The sequence below is a fragment of the Girardinichthys multiradiatus genome, chromosome 5 (assembly GCF_021462225.1).
Source record: "Girardinichthys multiradiatus isolate DD_20200921_A chromosome 5, DD_fGirMul_XY1, whole genome shotgun sequence".
Classification (NCBI taxonomy): Eukaryota; Metazoa; Chordata; class Actinopteri; order Cyprinodontiformes; family Goodeidae; genus Girardinichthys; species Girardinichthys multiradiatus.
In genome coordinates this window covers 4,527,341-4,551,868 of record NC_061798.1, presented here as the reverse complement: position 1 = coordinate 4,551,868, position 24,528 = coordinate 4,527,341, and the positions used below count along the sequence as shown (strand labels likewise).

Below are 24,528 nucleotides of genomic sequence, written 5' to 3'. Positions count from 1 at the left end.
TTTAAACTCGTATCACTCCCCCCGGCAGTATCTTTTGACCCTTCTTATGGAATGGTCGGGACCTATCAAACCCCTAACCCGGGTATGCGCATCTATATCCCTGTGTGTTTACTTTCAAAGAAGTGGGTGGCTTTGAGATCTTTTAAGAAGATCAGGGAGGCCATTTAAACCCATACACTTCCCCTCGGTAGTATCTTTTAACCTTTCTTATGGAAAGGTTGGGAACCGTCAAACCCCTAACCGAGTTTTTGCGTGCTTCATTCAGGGATGTGACTTTTATATTGTGTGCGAGGGAAACCGATCTTCCGTTGCATACAATAAAATAACTCGAGACCTACACCCCGAACCCTAGTTTCTTTTAGAAGACTGTACCTTTCTTCCCGGACTGCCACCGTTAGAGTCGCACCGCTTATCTACACGCCTTACGGTTTAACGCATTCGCAACAATTTTTCTGAACCATTTCTCTGCCTACAAGAATTACAAAAACAGCTCACTCAGAACTAACAACACAGCCAAAGTGTTTTTACAGGAAAAACACTGGAGATTTTTTAATAGGAATCTCCCTACCTTATGATTTGCGGCTGCTGCTGTGAGGCGTTGTCCTTTCGCGGCAATAATCCTATCAAAAAGTGGTTTTCGCTTCCGGGGCGTGGAAGGAATTTGTCCGAGCTACCGCACCCTGTTTGCAGTCAGACGCCTCGGAGCTCCTCCGGTACTTGGTCCCCAGAAGCAATCACACACCTTATCTAACACTGACTCTTAAAGGAACGACTCTCAACCAGTTTCTAACTTTTAGCTCTTTTAATCTAAATTAAGGCAGAGGAATGATTACAGAGATCAGCGTTGAGGCTCCCGTCTCGGACCGTCGCCGTCTGTTAGAGGATGACGAAGAGCCTCGACAGAAGGTCACATATAGTTTTTATATCTGGCACTCCAATGCAATGGATGTGCCCTCCCTCACTGATTATCAGTAAACTATTTGTCACCATTATAGTGTCTATCTGTTAGATTGTGTAGTAGCGGGTGTCCATCCTTAATCTAAGTGTGCTGTAGTTTTCTAATCAAACAAGTTATACCAGCTGCTCCACTATCAAACCCAGTGCCCCAGCCTCAGGTCATTCATGACAACCCTTGGGCCATTTATCCTTGTAATGTGTGTTGTTGGGACCCACAGCCATGGTTACAACGTGAAAGGCCAGTACAAACTTTCCTGGAACTTTCAAAATAAATTGCATTAACCTACTTCCAGCACAGCCAGTGTCCAAGTGTTCAACTTACTTCCACAGACCTTAACAGAAATTTTGGAAGTCAGATGGTCTCCAGTGGTGTCCTGCCAAATCCCATTGCACTGAACAACCACCAAGATGACAGAGTGCTGGACTCAGCATGCACAAGTGGGAGGAGCATCCTTCCTGCCTGATCGGCACCCCTCTCCCTTCTGACTCTGTGTCAACCCCTAGGGGCCAGGAGAGACGCACATGGCTCTCAGGTGACTCAATCCAACCTGACCCACCATCACTTGCACGAGTCCATTCATTAGAAAGCTCTCATTTAAATAATGAGAAAACCTGTTTCCTTCCCCAGAGGTTAGATCAGGATCTTCCACCATTTCATGAACTTAACTAGCATGACTTCTCAGATGGACATGGTCAACCTTGGGAGCATAGTGTCCGTTTCAAACAGCTAGAATTCCTCGCTAAAGACATAGAAGTTTTTGATCCAGGTAGCCAGGAGTCAAATATTGATGCTTACCTGTTTGAGGTTGAACATTGTCTTCTTGACTTGTGTTTTCCTTCTGATCGTGAAAAGCTGAGGCTTATTTGGAAAACAACAGCTGAGAGTGTTCATGTGTTCATAAAAACTCTTCCTCCCAAAATTAGTGACAGCTCTCTGCCAGGCTCTTAGAGAAGAGTACTATGTTGAGCCGCTGCCACTATCAATGCTTTGACAGTTTTGCAAAAACAAGAATAACCTTCCCAAGAATATTTCCACCGTTTGAAGACAGCTTATTTTCAGGGATGTTATGCTCCAGGTCTTGAAGAAAACCACACTTTTAAGTCTTTGTTTCTTCACAACCTCTATGTTAGCGTGCTGTATGAAGTGACCATGCATTGCATAACAGAGAATCTCTCCATGCAGGAGACTCGTAGATATGCTCAGCTTGTGTGGGAAACACGTGTCCGTTCAAACAGAAAAGGCAAAGTTAGAGTGTTTAAACATTCAAACAGAGAACAGGCCTAAGAAGAAGCGCAAAGTAACTCCCCAAGTGATGCAACAGAACCAGGGGGTGGGAAATGGCACCAGCCAAAACCCAAGCCACCAGTTAAAAGACAAACACCTTTTCACAGTCCAACATCCAACTGTAAGGTTGGTGGTAAAGAATGGAGCCATTCCAAAGATGTCATCACAAAGGAGGAGTTTGAGATGATCTGCAGGTGGGTTATCACTGAGGTAACGGCGTTCCTAAAAGACATGGCAAGCCGTTGCAGTCCAGAATCAACCCTGTAAAATCTATCAAACAAGGTATGAAGATGGTAAATAATTTCCAAAACCCTATATTCTGTTTTAATCTTTTTCTTTCTTATGGTTCTGAACATGAGAAGTTATTAAGGTTTTAAAAGCAGTATTATTATGGTGTGAAAATTATTACATGACTTTTGTTTTGTTTTTGTTTTTTTCTTTAAAACATTTTATTAGTGTTAGTCTCTGCCCAAACCTGCCTCACTCTTGTCCAAACACTAACCTCTGAACCAAAAATGAGCTGTTGAACTCTGCCTACCTGCAGGAACCCAGTGACTCTTTTCACATGGCTGAGGATGGATGTTTAGCCCCAAAGACTGTGGACTTCATCTCATTCTTTGGAACTAAAGGGGGGATGTTGGGACCCACAGCCATGGTTACAACGTGAAAGGCCAGTACAAACTTTCCTGGAATTTTCTAAATAAATTGCATTAACCTACTTCCGGCACAGCCAGGAAACGGGGTAACAGCGGACTTCCCATAATGCCCCACCTTTCCAATGGTCCAATCTCTTCCACACCGGTGATCATCGGGACAGGGGAGGCAAGCGCGCTAATGTCTCTTTGCTGGCAAACAGACATAAACTCTTCAAACTGGATCCAAGGGTGTCATAAGATCACACGATCATATGCACAAGTTAAGTACTGATGAATTACTGTTGAAAGAATCTGGTATTCATTCATAAAAAGGGGAAACTAAGGTATAAGCGTTGCTTGACTTTCTCTCTGAGCCCTGCAGAAGCAAACTGTATTCAGAGAGTTCCCTGCAGAGACACTGTCTCTACGAAGCTGTGTGGAGCAGTTTCCTCTTTCCCCAGTCTTGAAAGAGGACAACAGAGACCGCATCACCGTGGTAACATGCAGCTTGGTCAGCCCGACAGCGATCCCCCCCAACAGCTTCGGAGGTTAGCTGAAGCTAACCTTCTTTCAAAGTGGATGTTTCGTCGAACTTCGTCGTCGCCCGGACAACTCCTCAGCATGGTTTATACGAGGTTAGGGTTTGGGCACAGTAATAGAGAAAGATTTATGATCTGAACATTTTTCATTTTATGAAGTTTGGTTTTGTTTGTGCATTTTAATGGTATTTTAAAGGTGTGTGTTTGATTCTGGTGCTAAGCTATCAGCTTCTTTTGTTAGCTTTAACTGCTAACAGCTAATGAAACACCATTAAGCCCCATTTCGCCAGAAAGATTTGGCTCTTTTCCAAAATATTTCCATAATAAAATTTCTTTAAATATTATTTTAATAAATAAAGGCAGCTAATTAGACACCGTTGAGAATTAGTCATCCAGAAGGTTGGTTTTATTCAGCAAATCATTCTTTAAAACATTATTTTATTAAAATAATATTTTATCTGATCTTGCATTGTGAATGGTTGTCTAAAGGTATGCTGATTATTTCCTAAGTTGGTTCCAAGACTAACTTAACTTTATTTCCAGATTCTTCAAGATAATCCTTGGTTCTCAAACATAAACATTGCATGGTAATGTTGCATCACTCTTTTGGTCATGATTTTCAATCATCTTTCAACAACTTGTTTATATTGTACATAGCCCATTAATCTTCCCTGTTCTTTTATTCTGCTTGGTAGTTAGTTGGATTGTTTTAGCATAGTAAAGAGTTTGTTCATTGAAATATGTTTGACTTTGAGTTGACTTATTTTTGTTAATAAATTCCTGTATTTTAAGAAATTGTGTGAATTAATTCCATGTGTGTGCAGAGTTTTTGCTGTTCAATAATGTCAGAGCTTGGCTCACCCTTTTGATTTTGTCCTATTATCACTGCCTTACTGGGCTGGTATTCACAGAATAACCCTTAACAGACCGAAATATTATTTGATAAAATATTAAATTATTAATATTAAATATTAAATAATATTTTCAGATTCATAGTCACAACAGTGTCGATGAGCATTCTTATCCTATTCTAACAAAAGGGAAACATTAGAACTTATATTTTATGTCACTATGGTATAAATGGGAAAAACAGCTATGAGTAATATTAATAAAGGATATTCCTGACAACCTCCAGAATTCAAGATAATGAAGGATCAACACTCCTTTAATTCTTATAAACTGTTTTTAATTGTTAATTTTACCGTAGTATATGTGCACACATGTAAAAGAAACTAAAGATATGTTAAATTGTACCAAAGCTACATAACACATGTGTTACTGCCAGCACTTTTGGCCAGAACTGTAAAGAAACTACACCTTTCTGTCATCAAGCAAAAACTGAAAACATTTCAATAAATTCATTATTTATACATGTTAATTATAGACCAAACTCATTTAAGCTAAATTTACAAAACATATATGTAACTAATTTACCCAATGTTTCCTCAGTGACTGCATACAAAAGGCAACATGAGATAAACCTATAGTTAATTTGTTTAAAAATAAAACAAGTTTTTTTCTTTGACAATAAAAATAAATCCAAAATATCACACATTTTTGTCCTGGAGTTTCAACATCAAAATTACAAAAAAAAAAGAAGATTAAAAAGCTTAAGAATGCTATGACAAAATATTTTAAATTAGTTATCTGGTGTAAATATGGTGTAAAAATGTACAAAATGTAAAAAAAAAAATATATATATATATAAAACAAGGGCAAAATGGTGCACTACAATGCACTACAGCCTAACTGCAAATTGTTTTTATGTACACAAAATACAGATAGCAGACAGTAACACCTTCAATATTAATAATAAATCATACAAAATATGCATATAGAAACAATGAACACAATAAATAAAGACAGAATATCAAATATACAACAGTATAGACATGTGAGTGCTGTGGTGACTATACAAGGTTGGAGAAAAAGAAAGTTGAGCCCTTTAGATAGTTTTCATCTGGAACCTCAAGGTCCAGATTTCCTGTAGGAAAGTCAGGCCTACTGTTTGGAACTTTTTGAGATTTTGCTTGTTTTGGGAAAACAGTGACATAGTATCCCCCTGAACCCTCAGGCACATTTAATGGTGAACTTTGAGATAAATCATGCATACTGCGAACTCTGCTACCAGTTGGCAGTCCTCTGCTGTTTCTGGAATCAACATAAACTGCTGAAGAAGGGATCCCTTGTTGATAATTAGATGGTGCACAGAGGTCCAATTGTGAACCCCTGGCTCTAAGGACGTGGTTTTTCTCTGTGAAATCATCAATGTTGAGATCTGAACGATTAAAATCAATGTACTGGTGCAAAGCATCATCCACTGCAGGGTAGCTGGACCTTGCTTTGATTCTTGCAGATTTTCTGTTTGGACAATTAAGTTGGTTGTCTTGATCTATGTCCAAATCAGGTCTTTTTAAACTCTTACTTGCCACATCAAATCTGCGATTCTTATAGTCTACATTGAAATTTATGGATGCATCATCAGTATTAAGATCTGGAGATCCCTGATGAGGATCAGCTAAATCTAAAGCTGGCAAACTTAAATAAGGACCTTTCAGCTTTGGCAATGAACCTTTTGGACCAGTACCATATACATTGGGCATGTTCAACTCAGGCCCCTGTAGCTCACTTGTTATATTAGCGTCGAGGCCTTTTGGCATCAATATTTGGGACTTCTTTAGACTGGCACCAGGTAAACCAATATTGCTATCTGGAGTGTTCATGTCCAACTTAGGAGCTTGGAGGTTGATGTTTGGAGCAGCAATCTCAAGTGAGTTGAGTCCACCTTTTAGGTTTGGAGATCCGAGATTTAGTTTTGAAGAATTGAGGTCCGAATTTAATTTCAGATTTTGTCCCTTTGGTAATTTAGCATTTAAATTTGGTGATTTGAAATCAAGATTGGGGCTGTCTAGCGTTAGACTAGAAAACCCCACATCAGGAATTTTCAAGTTTGGCAGTTTAAATGGTAAAGTACCAAAATCTACATCTGGAGCATCTAGGTCAGGTTTGGAGCTTTTGAAGTCTTTTTTTGGTAAACTCAGGTTGGGAGACTCAAGTCTGCCTTTTATTTTTGCATCATCAAGATCTGAGCCATCTATCTTTGGACTTGAAAATCCCAGATTGGGCATTTTCACATTTGGCCTTTTAAGTTTTCCTGATGGGCTCCCAAAATCTACATTAGGAACTTCAAAGCGATTTGTCCCACCTTTGATCTTTGGAGCTTTGACACCCAAACCTGGTGACTTGAGATCTGCATTGAGGTCCAAATTTGGTCCTTTTGGTGAAGTACCTGAAAGATTCATTTTCGGCATCTTCAGTTTTCCTGAAGGACCATTAACATCCCAGTCTGGATCTTGAATTTCAGGCATTTTCAGTTTGCCTGAGGGCATGTCTAAGTTGGCCTTTGGGCCACTCAGGTCCAGTTTGGGGGTTTTAAAGTCCGCCTTGGGCATATTGAAGTCAGGCATATTTATTCCACCTTTGAGATTAGGACCAGAGACATCTAGATCAGGTGCTCCTAGGTCCAGGTTAGGACTATCTATCTTTGGAGCTGAAAGACTCAAGTCAGGCAGGTTTAGGTTCGGTTTCTTAAATTTCCCAGACAAATCAGGCATGTTCAAATCTAGATCAGCTTTAGGCCTTTTGAAGTTTACATCAGGTGCATTTACATCTATATCTGGAGCTTTTAGGTTACCATCGAGTTCAGGTCCTTTCATACTTGGGAGGCCGAATTTTGGCATTTTCATTTTAGGCATTTTAAATTTTCCATTGGGTGATCCAATGTTAACATCTGGTGTATTAACATCTAACTTAGGACCTTTAAGGTTCATGTCTGGGAAGTCCAGATCAGGAGCATTCATCCCACCTTTGATCTTTGGAGCTTTGAGATTCAAATCTGGTGACTTGAGATCTGCATTTAGGTCCAAATTTGGTCCTTTTGGTAAAGTACCTGAAAGATTCATTTTTGGCATCTTCAGTTTTCCTGAAGGACCATTAACATCCCAGTCTGGACCTTGAATTACAGGCATTTTCAGTTTGCCTGAGGGCATATCTAAGTTGGCCTTTGGGCCACTGAGGTCCAGTTTGGGGGTTTTAAAGTCCGCCTTGGGCATATTAATGTTAGGCATATTTATTCCACCTCTGAGATTAGGACCAGAGACATCTAGATCAGGTGCTCCTAGGTCCAGGTTAGGACTATCTATCTTTGGACCTGAAAGACTCAAGTCAGGCAGGTTTAGGTTCGGTTTCTTAAATTTCCCAGACAAATCAGGCATGTTCAAATCTAGATCAGCTTTAGGCCCTTTGAAGTTTACATCAGGTGCATTTACATCTATATCTGGAGCTTTTAGGTTACCATCGAGTTCAGGTCCTTTCATTCTCGGGAAGCCAAATTTTGGCATTTTCATTTTAGGGATTTTAAATTTTCCTTTAGGTGATCCAATGTTAACATCTGGTGTATTAACATCTAACTTAGGACCTTTAAGGTTCATGTCTGGCAAGTCCAGATCAGGAGCATTCATCCCACCTTTGATCTTTGGAGCTTTGAGATTCAAATCTGGTGACTTGAGATCTGCATTTAGGTCCATATTTGGTCCTTTTGGTAAAGTACCTGAAAGATTCATTTTCGACATCTTCAGTTTTCCTGAAGGACCATTAAAATCCCAGTCTGGACCTTGAATTTCAGGCATTTTCAGTTTGCCTGAGGGCATGTCTAAGTTGGCCTTTGGGCCACTCAGGTCCAGTTTGGGGGTTTTAAAGTCCGCCTTGGGCATATTAATGTTAGGCATATTTATTCCACCTCTGAGATTAGGACCAGAAACATCTAGATCAGGTGCTCCTAGGTCCAGGTTAGGACTATCTATCTTTGGACCTGAAAGACTCAAGTCAGGCAGGTTTAGGTTCGGTTTCTTAAATTTCCCAGACAAATCAGGCATGTTCAAATCTAGATCAGCTTTAGGCCTTTTGAAGTTTACATCAGGTGCATTTACATCTATATCTGGAGCTTTTAGGTTACCATCGAGTTCAGGTCCTTTCATTCTCGGGAGGCCAAATTTTGGCATTTTCATTTTAGGCATTTTAAATTTTCCTTTAGGTGATCCAATGTTAACATCTGGTGTATTAACATCTAACTTAGGACATTTAAGGTTCATGTCTGGCAAGTCCAGATCAGGAGCATTCATCCCACCTTTGATCTTTGGAGCTTTGAGATTCAAATCTGGTGACTTGAGATCTGCATTTAGGTCCAAATTTGGTCCTTTTGGTAAAGTACCTGAAAGATTCATTTTCGGCATCTTCAGTTTTCCTGAAGGACCATTAACATCCCAGTCTGGACCTTGAATTTCAGGCATTTTCAGTTTGCCTGAGGGCATGTCTAAGTTGGCCTTTGGGCCACTCAGGTCCAGTTTGGGGGTTTTAAAGTCCGCCTTGGGCATATTAATGTTAGGCATATTTATTCCACCTTTGAGATTAGGACCAGAGACATCTAGATCAGGTGCTCCTAGGTCCAAGTTAGGACTATCTATCTTTGGAGCTGAAAGACTCAAGGCAGGCAGGTTTGGGTTCGGTTTCTTAAATTTCCCAGACAAATCAGGCATGTTCAAATCTAGATCAGCTTTAGGCCCTTTGAAATTTACATCAGGTGCATTTACATCTATATCTGGAGCTTTTAGGTTACCATCGAGTTTAGGTCCTTTCATACTCGGGAGGCCGAATTTTGGCATTTTCATTTTAGGCATTTTAAATTTTCCTTTAGGTGCTCCAATGTTAACATCTGGTGTATTAACATCTAACTTAGGACCTTTAAGGTTCATGTCTGGCAAGTCCAGATCAGGAGCATTCATCCCACCTTTGATCTTTGGGGCTTTGAGATTCAAATCTGGTGACTTGAGATCTGCATTTAGGTCCAAGTTTGGTCCTTTTGGTGAAGTACCTGAAAGATTCATTTTCGACATCTTCAGTTTTCCTGAAGGACCATTAACATCCCAGTCTGGACCTTGAATTTCAGGCATTTTCAGTTTGCCTGAGGGCATGTCTAAGTTGGCCTTTGGGCCACTCAGGTCCAGTTTGGGGGTTTTAAAGTCCGCCTTGGGCATATTGAAGTCAGGCATATTTATTCCACCTTTGAGATTAGGACCAGAGACATCTAGATCAGGTGCTCCTAGGTCCAAGTTAGGACTATCTATCTTTGGAGCTGAAAGACTCAAGGCAGGCAGGTTTGGGTTCGGTTTCTTAAATTTCCCAGACAAATCAGGCATGTTCAAATCTAGATCAGCTTTAGGCCTTTTGAAGTTTACATCAGGTGCATTTACATCTATATCTGGAGCTTTTAGGTTACCATCGAGTTCAGGTCCTTTCATACTCGGGAGGCCGAATTTTGGCATTTTCATTTTAGGCATTTTAAATTTTCCTTTGGGTGCTCCAATGTTAACATCTGGTGTATTAACATCTAACTTAGGACCTTTAAGGTTCATGTCTGGCAAGTCCAGATCAGGAGCATTCATCCCACCTTTGATCTTTGGGGCTTTGAGATTCAAATCTGGTGACTTGAGATCTGCATTTAGGTCCAAATTTGGTCCTTTTGGTGAAGTACCTGAAAGATTCATTTTCGGCATCTTCAGTTTTCCTGAAGGACCATTAACATCCCAGTCTGGACCTTGAATTTCAGGCATTTTCAGTTTGCCTGAGGGCATGTCTAAGTTGGCCTTTGGGCCACTCAGGTCCAGTTTGGGGGTTTTAAAGTCCGCCTTGGGCATATTGAAGTCAGGCATATTTATTCCACCTTTGAGATTAGGACCAGAGACATCTAGATCAGGTGCTCCTAGGTCCAAGTTAGGACTATCTATCTTTGGAGCTGAAAGACTCAAGGCAGGCAGGTTTGGGTTCGGTTTCTTAAATTTCCCAGACAAATCAGGCATGTTCAAATCTAGATCAGCTTTAGGCCTTTTGAAGTTTACATCAGGTGCATTTACATCTATATCTGGAGCTTTTAGGTTACCATCGAGTTCAGGTCCTTTCATACTCGGGAGGCCGAATTTTGGCATTTTCATTTTAGGCATTTTAAATTTTCCTTTGGGTGCTCCAATGTTAACATCTGGTGTATTAACATCTAACTTAGGACCTTTAAGGTTCATGTCTGGCAAGTCCAGATCAGGAGCATTCATCCCACCTTTGATCTTTGGGGCTTTGAGATTCAAATCTGGTGACTTGAGATCTGCATTTAGGTCCAAATTTGGTCCTTTTGGTGAAGTACCTGAAAGATTCATTTTCGGCATCTTCAGTTTTCCTGAAGGACCATTAACATCCCAGTCTGGACCTTGAATTTCAGGCATTTTCAGTTTGCCTGAGGGCATGTCTAAGTTGGCCTTTGGGCCACTCAGGTCCAGTTTGGGGGTTTTAAAGTCCGCCTTGGGCATATTGAAGTCAGGCATATTTATTCCACCTTTGAGATTAGGACCAGAGACATCTAGATCAGGTGCTCCTAGGTCCAAGTTAGGACTATCTATCTTTGGAGCTGAAAGACTCAAGTCAGGCAGGTTTGGGTTCGGTTTCTTAAATTTCCCAGATAAATCAGGCATGTTCAAATCTAGATCAGCTTTAGGCCCTTTGAAATTTACATCAGGTGCATTTACATCTATATCTGGAGCTTTTAGGTTACCATCGAGTTTAGGTCCTTTCATACTCGGGAGGCCGAATTTTGGCATTTTCATTTTAGGCATTTTAAATTTTCCTTTAGGTGCTCCAATGTTAACATCTGATGTATTAACATCTAACTTAGGACCTTTAAGGTTCATGTCTGGCAAGTCCAGATCAGGAGCATTCATCCCACCTTTGATCTTTGGAGCTTTGAGATTCAAATCTGGTGACTTGAGATCTGCATTTAGGTCCAAATTTGGTCCTTTTGGTGAAGTACCTGAAAGATTCATTTTCGGCATCTTCAGTTTTCCTGAAGGACCATTAACATCCCAGTCTGGACCTTGAATTTCAGGCATTTTCAGTTTGCCTGAGGGCATGTCTAAGTTGGCCTTTGGGCCACTGAGGTCCAGTTTGGGGGTTTTAAAGTCTGCCTTGGGCATATTGAAGTCAGGCATATTTATTCCACCTTTGAGATTAGGACCAGAGACATCTAGATCAGGTGCTCCTAGGTCCAAGTTAGGACTATCTATCTTTGGAGCTGAAAGACTCAAGTCAGGCAGGTTTGTGTTCGGTTTCTTAAATTTCCCAGACAAATCAGGCATGTTCAAATCTAGATCAGCTTTAGGCCTTTTGAAGTTTACATCAGGTGCATTTACATCTATATCTGGAGCTTTTAGGTTACCATCGAGTTCAGGTCCTTTCATTCTCGGGAGGCCAAATTTTGGCATTTTCATTTTAGGCATTTTAAATTTTCCTTTGGGTGATCCAATGTTAACATCTGGTGTATTAACATCTAACTTAGGACCTTTAAGGTTCATGTCTGGGAAGTCCAGATCAGGAGCATTCATCCCACCTTTGATCTTTGGAGCTTTGAGATTCAAATCTGGTGACTTGAGATCTGCATTTAGGTCCAAATTTGGTCCTCTTGGTAAAGTACCTGAAAGATTCATTTTTGGCATCTTCAGTTTTCCTGAAGGACCATTAACATCCCAGTCTGGATCTTGAATTTCAGGCATTTTCAGTTTGCCTGAGGGCATGTCTAAGTTGGCCTTTGGGCCACTCAGGTCCAGTTTGGGGGTTTTAAAGTCCGCCTTGGGCATATTGAAGTCAGGCATATTTATTCCACCTTTGAGATTAGGACCAGAGACATCTAGATCAGGTGCTCCTAGGTCCAGGTTAGGACTATCTATCTTTGGACCTGAAAGACTCAAGTCAGGCAGGTTTAGGTTCGGTTTCTTAAATTTCCCAGATGGTCCGGAAACATCCTTGTCTAGATCAGTTTTTAGTTTATGGCTACTGGGTCCATTAATGGCCATGTCTGATTTATCCAAACTGGCATCAATCTGTGGTCCTCTGAAACCTGGTAGGTTAAATGTAGGCATTTTGAATTTAGGCATCTTTTGTTTTGATTTTGGTGAACTGATGTCAATATCTGGAGTGTTCATGTCTAAGCTTGGGGTATTATAGCCAACATCAGGGGTTTTAAAGTCTCCCATGAAGTTAATGCCCCTTTTGAAATTTGGAGCAGATACATCTATGTCAGGATCATTTACCGCAGAGTTAAACTGCTTAACCTCTGGAATGTTCACTTTTGGTACATGCAAGTCAGCATCTGGGAGTTCCATGTGTCTATTGAAGCCTGGTAGTTGAATATCTGGCAAATCAAATTTGGGCATGGTAAACTGAGGAGCCTTGTACTTTCCAGATGGACCTTTGATATCATCCAAAGGAGTATCAGTGGCCAAATTTGTTCCTTTCAAGTCGGCTTTGGATAAATTTGCATCAAGTGCAGACATGCCACTTTTTGTCTTCGTGTTTTTTAAACTGAAGTCAAGCGTTTTATCAGCACCCTGACTTTCACCAGAGAAACCAATTGTGGGCAATGTGACTGATCCAGGTGGAGCATCCACATCTATATTTCCTAGCTCCATTTGAGGTAGTGTCTCAGACAGCCTACGTTTTGATGAACCCACGAAACTAAATGGGTCATCTAAATTTAGATCTGGGGTTTTCAGTCTTTTGGAATGTTTCAGACTGAGTTTACCTATGGGGACTGCTGAGATTTCATCTGGTGTCTTAACCTCCGTATTAGGATTATTTATAAAAGGATCTAGAAGGGTTACATCTGAATCTTTTGTGGCCAATCTTGTATCCAGAACTCTTTCGGGGTTTGGCATTTTCAAGTTCTCTGAGGTTCTGTCAGTATTTGCCAGGCACTTAGCAGCAGCATTCATGGCATGTAAATCATCTGGTAATGTCCGAGAGAGATGAGACTGTGGATTTCTGGCATCAAGTTTTAGTTGTGGCACTTTGGTGTCACCAGCAGTAAGCCCATTCAAACTGACACCAAGCGGTGGAAGGTTCAGGTTGCTACCATCTATCAGATGTCTTGTTTCAGACTTAGAACCGTCATTAGTATCTGCCATCGGTGATTTGGATTTTAGAAGACCAAAGTCAACTCCAAGGCGAGGCAGCCCTATGTCATGTTTTAGGTTGACCTTGGATGAGGTGGCAACTGTTGACTTGTTAGCAGCAGACAAGTCATCCTTCACAAACCTCTTTATTTTGGCATTGTAGAGTTTACTGTAGGAATCCTTCAGCATCTAGAAATATAAGCCATAACTAGTTGATTTGAATGTGGTGTCAAAGGCATCAGAAACATTAAGGCCAGTTTTAAGATGTTGCCTTATAAAGCTAATAAAAGTTTAAAGTGTCATGTTCAACCTACTGCCTCTGGGTTTCTTGCACACTGGTCCAAATTGTCCATACTCTTGCTTAGGCCACTTCGGGTGAGAACTTGGACCTTGTCATCAAATGGCTCCATCACTTTCAGCACCTTTATCACCTCCTCTTTGGACAGCTGATCAAAGTTTATTGTTGCTCCCAAAATTTCATCCCCTGAAAAGGACAAATTAATATTTCAATAAATATTGACTCGTTTCATAGAAATTCTATTAATTGTGAAAATAGTTTTTAAATTTCATGATCACTTTGGATCATGAAATTTATGGCATAAACTCATGCACAGAACTGAGGCCTGAAGTTGATCTCCCTTTGAGATGCCACTGAGAGCACAATGCCAATTAATCACAAAGGAAAATTGGTAAGTATGCATGAGATGGGAGCAGGTAGCAAACCACACTTCCCTTTGAAACTGTAGTCAGTTTATTCTGCAAATCAAACTGCTGATGCCGCACTGAGCTGCCTTTGTTGTTTGAACTGTGGTGATCTTTATTGCATTAAGAGCATTAGAGTCCTAACAATGGAACTGATTTTAACAGAGTACCTCGATTAGACTGTAAATAGAAAAATTACATCAGGGGGACTGATTAATTTTGTATTGGATAGATTTGATTATAGATTTCTAACTGAATTGAAGGTTTTACATGTACAGTGCTTTCAGGTGAGGCGTTGTGAAATGGTGCTATATAAAAAACTAAATTAAATAAATCTGTATAATGCAATAAGCTTCCCAAATGCGTATTTATGGTTTCTAATTATTGCATACGCTAACTACAATGTCAACTTAAGAAAAAAGATTTCCAACTACAAAAATAGCAATAGGCTCAATAGAAAAACAAGTAATAGAAGGAAATACATAGTCGGTTAAAGAAGACTTGCGTTTAGTAAAGACGACAATAACTTCTTAAACTCTTATGATCACTGTAGAACCTGATCTGTGTTTGGACTGTTTTGATCCTGTGGAGCTTCCTGAGTTATCAGAAATATTAGCTCCATCTAAATCTTCAACTTGTATGTTAAACCCAATCCCGACCAAATTATATAAGGAAGTGTTCCCTCTGATTACCGGCCCCATTTTAGATATGATTAATTTATCCTTAGTAAATGGATATGTACCACAAGCTTTTAAGGTAGCTGTAATTAAACCTTTACTTACGAAACCTTGATGACTTAAAAAAATTACAGACCTATACCCAATCTTCCATTCTTATCTAAAATTCTTGAGAAAATAGTTGCTAATCAAATGTGTGAGCATTTACACATCAATGACCTGTTTAAAGAGTTTCAGTCAGGCTTCAGAGCTCATCATAGCATTGAAACAGCTCTGCTGAAAGTCACTAATGATATTCTTCTGGCCTCAGATAATGGACTTGTGTCTGTACTGGTTCTGTTAGATCTCAGTGCTGCATTTGATACAGTCGATCACAATATTCTCTTAGAAAGGCTGGAATATGCTGTAGGGATCAGGGGAACAGCGCTAGGCTGGTTTAAATCTTATTTGTCTGACAGATTCCAGTTTGTTCATGTAAATGATAAATCATCTTTAAACTCCAGGGTTAATTGTGGAGTACCACAGGGTTCAGCACTGGGGCCAACTATATATACTATACTATACTATTACTATATATATGGTTCCAATAGGTAAAATTATCAGGCAGCATAGGATACATTTTCACTATTACGCTGATGATACTCAACTTTACTTATCCATAAATCCTGATGAGCCCAACCAGTTAGATAGACTACAAGCATGTCTTGAAGACATAAAAACTTGGAAAACTTAAAATTTTCTGCTTCTAAATTCAAGACATGACAGAAGTTGTCGTCTTTGGACCGGAGTCTTTAAGAAAGAAACTGCTTAGTCAATCACTTAACCTGGATGGCATTAAATTGACTTCTGATAATAAAGTAAAAACCCTTTGGTGTTATTTTTGACCAGGACATGTTATTTAAATCCCATATTAAACAGGTTTCTAGGATTTCCTTCTTTCACCTCCGCAACATTGCCAACATTAGAAATATCCTGTCCAGGAGTGACGCTGAAAATCTAGTCCATGCATTTGTTACTTCAAGGCTGGACTATTGTAATTCTTTACTATCAGGATGTCCACAAAATGCAGTTAAAAGCCTTCAGGTGATTCAAAATGCTGCAGCAAGAGTTCTGATGAAAATTAAAAAGTGAGATCATATTTCTCCTATTTTAGCTTCCCTTCATTGGCTCCCTGTTAAATCCAGAATATAATTTAAAATTCTCCTTCTCACATATAAAGCCCTTAATGATCTAGCTCCATCATACATCAGAGATCTGAGGGATTGCTGCAAAGTCAATGTCAGTGACTGTCCACTGTATCTACATGCTCATCCAGGAGGAGTGAATGCTACAAGTCACTGACTCGATGCAATCGGCTGGGTTTCCTTAGATAGAAAAACGTTTTATCCAATTTGAAAAAAACAACTGAATCTGACTGCACTGTTCAATGGTCAGGATTAATCGGAATGTATGTACCTGATTTTTGTGAAGTGCCTTGAGACAACGTGTTGTGAATTGGCACTATATAAATAAACTGAAACTGAGTATGTTTTTAATTCTGAATACTAGAACAATGATACGTCTTTTGAAATAAAGACAATAAGTCAGAGCTCATACCTTCCTTCAAGTTATGGGAGGCATTGGTAATGCTGGAAATGACCAGTCCCCCTCCTTCTGATTCCTCCAGGGTCAAGGCCTCAGAGAGACTCCGCCCCCTTCGATGGGTTGGCTGCACACAAAATGTTTTTTTATTTAGTGTCTTTCATCCACATTCCTATCCACAAGAAAGTAATGAAGTAAACACAACTTTGAGCACTGATACACATAATTCCATACCATGTTTTTGATGGTTGTTTGCAGATCTCAGACTAAACCTAGAAGAAAAACAATAGTCAGTGAATAGAGTCTGATGTTATGAGAATATGACCAAACCCATCACAGTTGAAAAACTATAAGTGTGCCTTCCCAAAATTAATGCAGGTTGTCCCTGCAAAACGCTTTGGTCATAGCAGCAGGTGGTCTTTTACCAGCTGAATTTAGCAAGATAAAAACAGCTTTATAAAGCGTTTACCTTTAAAGAAGTAATAAAAATCACTATAAAGGTAAATGCTCATGCCTGCAAATATCAGAAAATCTTAATGGTGAAAGGAAAACCATGCCAGTTTTTATTTTTCCCACCCAGCAAACTCGGCAGGAATGTAAGTTATGACCTTTAGATGCTGGATCAATATGAGAAACCAGAAACCGGTTCCTCCGGGGTTGTGTACAATTGCTTTTTTGGCGTTTTTTTTTTTTTTTTTCTTAAGCAAACACAGTCAGAGAAACCGTACCCACTGCTTTCTAATACAAAAGGAAACTGACAGACCTGGCATGTTATGTCCTTTCAAAATCATTTATTCCATTATTTATACAGTGTTATGCTTCAATGTACTTCCATACAATAACAACAAATACACAAAGTTATCAGGCTATAAGAAAATTATAGCTAAAATAATGTCCCCTTGTCTGTTGGCATCAGTGCAAGTTGATAATGAACTTTCAAAATCAAATCAGCAGATTTTTATTTGAAATATGACATATGTATCTGGAATGTCACCTCGCTGGGGGGGAAGGAACCTGAGCTTGTGCGGGAGGTCGTGAGATATCGACTAGAAATAGTCAGGCTCGCCTCCACACACAGCGTGGGCTCTGGAACCCATCTCCTTGAGAGGGGCTGGACTCTCTTCTACCCTGGAGAGGCGGCGGGCTGGGGTGGGTTTGCTTGTTGCCCCCTAGCTCAGCCGTCTCGTGTTGGGGTTTACCCCAGTGGATGAGAGGGTCGCATCCCTGCGCCTTCGGGTTGGGGACAGGTCTCTGACTGTCATTTCGGGCTACGGGCCAAGTGGTAGTGCGGAGTACCTGGCCTTCTTGGCGTACCTGTCGGGTGTGCTGGACAGTGCCCCTCCCGGGGACTCCATTATTCTGCTGGGGGACTTCAACGCCCACGTGGGAAACAACAGTGACACCTGGAGAGGTGTGATCGGGAGGAATGGCCTCCCCGATCTGAATCCGAGCGGTGTTTTGTTATTGGACTTCTTTGTCACCGGTCCTGTTCATAACTTTTATGGACAGGATTTCTAGGCGCAGCCAAGGGCCGGAGGGGGTCTGGTTTGGGGACCAGAGGATTTTGTCTCTTCTTTTTGCAGATGACGTGGTCCTGCTGGCCCCCTCTAGCCAAGACCTACAGCATGCCCTGTGACGTTTTGCAGCCAAGTGTGAAGCGGGTGGGATGAGGATCAGCTCCTCCAAGTAAGAGGCCATGGTTCTTGACCGGAAAAGAGTGGCTTGTCCTCTTCAGGTTGGAGGGGAGTTCCTGCCTCAAGTGGAGGAGTTTAAGTATCTCGGGGTCTTGTTCACGAGTGAGGGAAGAATGGAGCGGGAGATCGACAGACGGATCGGTGCGGCTGCTGCAGTAATGGGGGCGCTGTGCCGGTCCGTTGTGGTGAAGAGAGAGCTGAGCCGAAAAGCGAAGCTTTCGATTTACCGGTCGGTCTACGTTCCTACCCTCACCTATGGCCATGAACTTTGAGTCATGACCGAAAGAACGAGATCCCGGATACAAGCGGCTGAAATGAGCTTCCTCCATAGGGTGGCCGGGCACTCCCTTAGAGATAGGGTGAGGAGCTCGGCCATCCGGGAGGGGCTCGGAGTAGAGCCGCTACTCCTCCACATCGAGAGAAGCCAGTTGAGGTGACTCGGACATCTATGCCTCCTGGATGCCTTCATCGGGAGGTGTTCCAGGCACGTCCCACCGGGAGGAGGCCTAGGACACGCTGGAGGGACTATGTCTCTCGGCTGGCCTGGGAACGCCGTGGGCTCCCCCTGGAGGAGCTGGAGGAGGTGTCTGGGGAGAGGGACATCTGGGCATCTCTGCTGAGTCTGCTGCCCCCACGACCCGGTCCCGGATAAATCGGAAGACGACAAGTACAAGTAGGAGTACGACATATGTAATACATTCTGCTGACTTGATACTGAGCTACTGCATTAACATTTAAGCATAAATGTGAACAAATCTAACCTTATATACATTTTACAGTTATAGGAAAGTTGAAGAAAAATCTGCAATGAAACGAAACCCTTAATCTGACCGAGCATATGGCAAATCTCCAGATTAGTTTCAGAACATGACTGATGGTGGCCCCAAACCAGGAGTTTCATGTAGAAGCCACCAGCATGATACTAGAATCCATCTGAACTCATAACTGACCTGTGAAGCTATAAAACACAAGAGAAGGCAAAGTGCACCCAAAAAAGATAAAATGTTCCTTCCCCAAAACAGACTAAAGCACACTCACCGATCATCCAATTTTTATGCATTTTAACCAGAAATACAGCTTCTAATTTCTAAAGAGATAGAAAGAGAGAGAAAGTATAGAGGTGCAGATACATGTAGGTGCGTCTAAATTATATCTTCTTAAAAACAAAAACTGCACAGAGGAAAGAAAACATCTGGGGTGAAGATGTCTCTCTGTCGCTATCTGCTGAAACCTGCTGGATGAAGTAAAACATGCCTGAAACACAGGCCATATCTCATGGTGCAGAGATACTGGTTTGACAGAAACTGGCTGCATGCCAGAAACTCAACATCTGGACAGCAGCTCTCTCACCCCCAAATTCTTTAAAACCAAAGACCATGCTGCACACTAAATGAAGAACATTTAGTAGTCAAGCTGACCTGAGGATCCATCAAGTTGTTTCAGTTGTCTTGAAGTTGAGTTCAGTCCTTGCTGAAAGCTGAGCTGGTTGTCACTGAGGAGAGGAGCACCAGTCAGGCAGGTGGATACTCCACCTGAAGCAGACAAACAGGTTGAGCCCAAAACGTTTTGACACCATGTGGTGAGACGTCAGCAGATCCAAACATAAACTGTCACTTCAAGCTTCCTCCTGCAAACACACCTTAACGGCAACACACCTGGGTTTCACATGTTTGCAAACAAAAAGCACACACTGCACTGCTGGAGTAAATGTCAGTCTTTGACCCACTCTTCACCAATCAGCAGCAGCTAATTTTTTGCTAAAGGCAAACACCAATACTCTGAAGCCAATTAGAAACCCAGTCACTTTTTGGGTCTAAGAACGTGGACAACGGGGACAGGAAAACAAAAACCAAACAGTCCTCCTGACAACGTGAGTGGTGTGAGAAGAATGTCAACCTGAGCCACGGGAGTGGCAGAGGGCGTTCACTGTATGACTCACTCTCCTTACAGTCATGGGCTGGGGACAAAGACTGCCTGAGTGAATCTAGGAACAAAGAACAAGAGTCCGATCCTAAACCTACAGGTAACACTGGAGCTCTCCATCACATCTGATGATAAAAAATGAAAAAGTTGTTATCAGACACACCCACTGGAACAAACAGGGCAGATGCCTGTGGTTACACCCAGAGCTTCTGTTCTTCTTATTAATCACATGCAAATAGAAAGCACCTGAACTATAAATATGCTCCTTGGTATAACACATAATATAAACAAATCTAAAAATCTTTGCTTCTATGTTTAATTTGAATTACAATTAAAAGGTAAAATTGTTCAGGCATATTTACTCAATTTATCTCTCTTTGAAAGCATGTAAATATTGTTGACTTTGATGATGTAACCAATTTGAATGAATACATGTTCTGTAACTGAAGTCAGAAATGTATTAAACAGCAAAGGGTGTAAGTAGTGGCAAGAGGGAAGTGATCATTTACAGGCAGTGGCTGGAGCATCAGACATTCATTTGAAACAGTGGCAGTCACCAGACACAGAGAATACATCAACAGCATTTTCAGTTCTTGACAGAATCTGGAAGTGGTTGTATCTATAAGATACAACCACCCGGCCTCAATTAAAGCAACTATGACAGGGAAGTAGTCATCCTTGTTTGTATGTACGAACTTGGCAATAAAGCCAAGAATCAGATTCTGATTCTGATAAGGCCGAAATACTGTCATCAAGCTAATTCACTTGTTAACCTCACATTGTAAGCGTGAAATCATTGTCAACTGTGCTATGAATAAAGTCATTACCATTCAGCAGTCTGTATTATAAAGCTAAAATTAGATATTTCATCACTGAAAATTCATTTTGTCCACCTACACATCCATCCATCCATCCATATTTAAAGCCTGCGTTGTACAGAAATACCTGGAGTTAATCCATTGTGAATTTTTGTAGTTTTATTAGTAATATAGGCTCAGAAACTTTGGAAAATGGAGTCTGGAAACTTTCTCTTGACTTTTCCTTTCTCTCCTTTACTTTATGCCTTCGTTGTAGTGTAGACCAGTCCTATAATAAAAACTACTACTGTATAATTAATCAATTAATTAGTCTCAAAATTTGGTTTAAGCAATTAAAAAAACCAATCAATCTGAAATGAATTCTTTTTGTTTTCATATAATGCAGAAAACCACACCGGGTGCCACTTCTGTCAGCTAAGAACAGGAAACTGAGGCTAAAATTTGCGCAGTCTCACCAAAATTGGACAATAGAAAATTGGGAAAACGTTGCCTAGTCTGATGAGTCTCGATTTCTGCTGCGACATTCAGATGGTACGATCAGAATTTGGCGTCAACAAATGAAAGCACGAATCCATCCTGCCTTGTATCAACGGTTCAGGCTGGTGGTGTTGGTGTAATGGTGTGGGGGATATTTTCTTGGCACACTTTGGACCCTTTAGTACCAATTGAGCATCGTGTCAACGCCACAGCCTACCTGAGTATTGTTGCTGACCATGTCCATCCCTTTATGACCACAGTGTACCCATCCTCTGAAGGTTACTTCCTGCAGGATAACGCGCCATGTCATAAAGCACAAATCATCTCAGCCTGGTTTCTTGAACATGACAATGAGTTCACTGGACTCAAATGGCCTCCACAGTCACCAGATCTCAATCCAATAGAGCACCTTTGGGATGTGGTGGAACTGGAGATTCACATCATGGATGCAGCCGACAAATCTGCAGCATCTGAGTGATTTGAGGAATTTTTCCAGTACCTTGTTAAATCTATGCCACAAAGGATTAAGGCAGTTCTGAAGGCAAAAGAGGGTCCAACCCGGTACTAGCAAGGTGTACCTAATAAAGTAGCCGGTGAGTGTATAAGTAGATCAGGAGTCTAACCTTTTTCTTAGCAAGGCAATTTCTTTTAAATCAGAGATCAAACACATCATCTAAAGATTTAGAAAGTCACCTTGAGCTACTAGTTGAATCAAAGTGTAAATTTATTATAATTCAAACAAATTCATGTTTACTGATGAGACATGTAAATAACAATCCAGAATAACAGAAAACCTAAGGACAAACAATGAAGAAAAAAAATCAACTTCTACTGATCAGAATAAAAACAGATATGGTTAGATTAATGAAGAAACATTTATCCTAATCAGACTTTTCAAAGAACCTGGGTTGAAAAGTTCTCCTATACTTCATCTGGTTTCTCATTGTTTCTGAAAGAATGGAGACCAGAAGGCAAGAAGAAATGCTGTTTAGTCCCATATGAGTGGAAACCTGTTGTCCTTCAATGTCACTACTTGTACTTGTACTTGTACTCGTCGTCTTCCGCTTCATCCGGGACCAGGTTGCGGGGGCAGCAGAATCAGTAGACACTCAGACGTCCCTCTCCCTAGACACCTCCTCCAGCTCCTCTGGGGGGGAGCCCAAGGCGTTCCCAGGCCAGCCAAGAGACATAGTCCCTCCAGCATGTCCTGGGCCACTTCCTAGTGGGACGTGCCTGGAACACCTCCCGAGGAAGGCATCCAGGCATTACTATCAGTCATTCCACTAAAGTTGCTGAAGACATCAGCCCCTCCTTTCTCTCGGGTCACAGTTGGGCAGCAGGTTCTGCAACTTCACCTTTTGAGCCTCCAAGTATCAAGAGTCGATTACAAAGAAGTGTTTCTCTTCAGGATGTCAGGATCAAGAATTCCCATAGATGGTATGTGTCTTCTTGGACAATTAAACCAAATCAGTATAAGAGGGTTGGAATATTAGGTATACCTCACTTTTTCTTTTCAAATGGGAGACATGATTTCACAAGCACAGGGGAAAATGCTTTAAACCTTCTGAACCATCAAAATAAAAGCATCTCAAACATTCATTCTAACATTAAAAATTTATTAATCTGGCACAATAATTTACAAGCTGGGTGGCACATCATTAAATGAAGTATCACACTTTTTGAAGAGTAATTCTTCAACAAATCTAAAACAAACATTAACATGAGGTGTCTAACATGTCAGCCGGAAGGAAAGATCAGTTTGTCCCTTAAACACATATCAACTTATGACCTCTGAGTTTGAACAGAAAATTATCTTTATTCTGTTGCGGAAAAGACTACTGGGGGCTACACTGGGCTTAACCTGATGAGAAACAAGTTACACGATGTGGGGCTCTTAAATCAGATGCCTGGATTAAAACTAATGATCCAAGTATGCATGCAAATGTGGGCAAATGGCGCCACAGCGAAAGCCTCCCTGTGTACCTTCAGCCATGCTGGTGGATCCCCAGAACCTGAAGCTCAGCTGAAACAAAGCTGAATGCATTTCACCAGTTGCGTCAAGTGTGGCGTGGAAGTGTGCAGAAATCCACGCAAACTATTGACCTGCCGTCAAAATGTGCGGTAGAAATGCAAACTTTTTCAATCGACAATAATGAACTACAGAAAACTAAAACTCACCAAAAGCCGCTGAAATGACTCTATTCAATTTTATTGAAATGATGGAGCATCAAACATGTTTTTTCATGACATTGAGCTTTTATAGCTTAAACACGAGCGATGAAACTGAATCACATTTAGCTTCATACAATAACGTAAAACACCTCAGAAAATGATGGAGACAACTTCAGTCTCAAGTAAACTGTAAACGCCCCTGTTTTTGTCACCTGTAGATGTAAGTGCGCATCGGCCTGTGCGCTGAGGAGCATCAAATGCATGTGCGTCATCTACGGGCCACTTTTATTCTCACTGAAAAAGAAAATGGATCAATAGATTGACTCCAAACAGGTGAGTTGTGATGATTCCTAAGGTAGACAAGCTGTAGACCATGACATGTCCATTAATAGCTGCTTAAAGTTGCGCGTTAATGTTGGAACGATGGCAGCTTTGGCTCAGCTGGAGGATGGAAGAAGTTGAAGGGAGCGTTGTTTTCAAGGATCGTACTGACCTGCTGGCACATGTTGATGAATAGCTTATTAGCTGGTTCAGATTGCCCAGAGCAATTATTGTGGAACTCCTGGGTGTTAGAGGGGAACCGTGCGTCGCTGGTGCCAGTGTCGTATCTGTCCAAGTTCTCACTTTATTTTCAGCCATGTTTGAGACGCTGATGTAATTCACAATACCAATATTCCTAATGGTGCCCACACAAAGTCTTTGATTCCCACAGCACCGTTACCATGGTTATTTGGACAAGTAGTGGGTGCGTTCCGGGTATTTGTATTCATTTGCACATGTATTTTGGGGTGGGGGCCGGGTGATGCAGCTGCGCACAATTCCACACAAAGTGGGATGTATGAAGGAAAGGTGTGCGGTGCGGTGCGGTGATATGTCTAAGCACGGTCTCATGCATCAGATTTTTTGGTTCGCCGCAAGTTACATAAATTCTCCCCACCGCCAACATTTAGTATGGAAGCTGCGCACTCTTACATGAGACTTCAGGCCAACACCACAGTAAGGATGCAGGGGGTCTGATGTCT

The 24,528-nt window shown here is 41.2% G+C and overlaps 1 protein-coding gene across 1 annotated transcript; it reads right to left on the bottom strand.

The window, feature by feature from the left end:
- Positions 1-6,330: 6,330 nt before the first annotated feature.
- si:ch211-69b7.6 (neuroblast differentiation-associated protein AHNAK) lies at positions 6,331-19,641 on the bottom strand. Its single transcript, XM_047365937.1, has 6 exons — positions 19,535-19,641; positions 16,657-16,694; positions 16,438-16,549; positions 13,777-13,946; positions 6,391-13,651; positions 6,331-6,335 (listed from the first exon to the last, which is right to left on the bottom strand). Exons 2-6 carry the CDS (start codon positions 16,657-16,659, stop codon positions 6,331-6,333), a joined length of 7,551 nt encoding a protein of 2,516 aa, XP_047221893.1. The 5' UTR covers positions 16,660-16,694; positions 19,535-19,641.
- Positions 19,642-24,528: the final 4,887 nt, after the last annotated feature.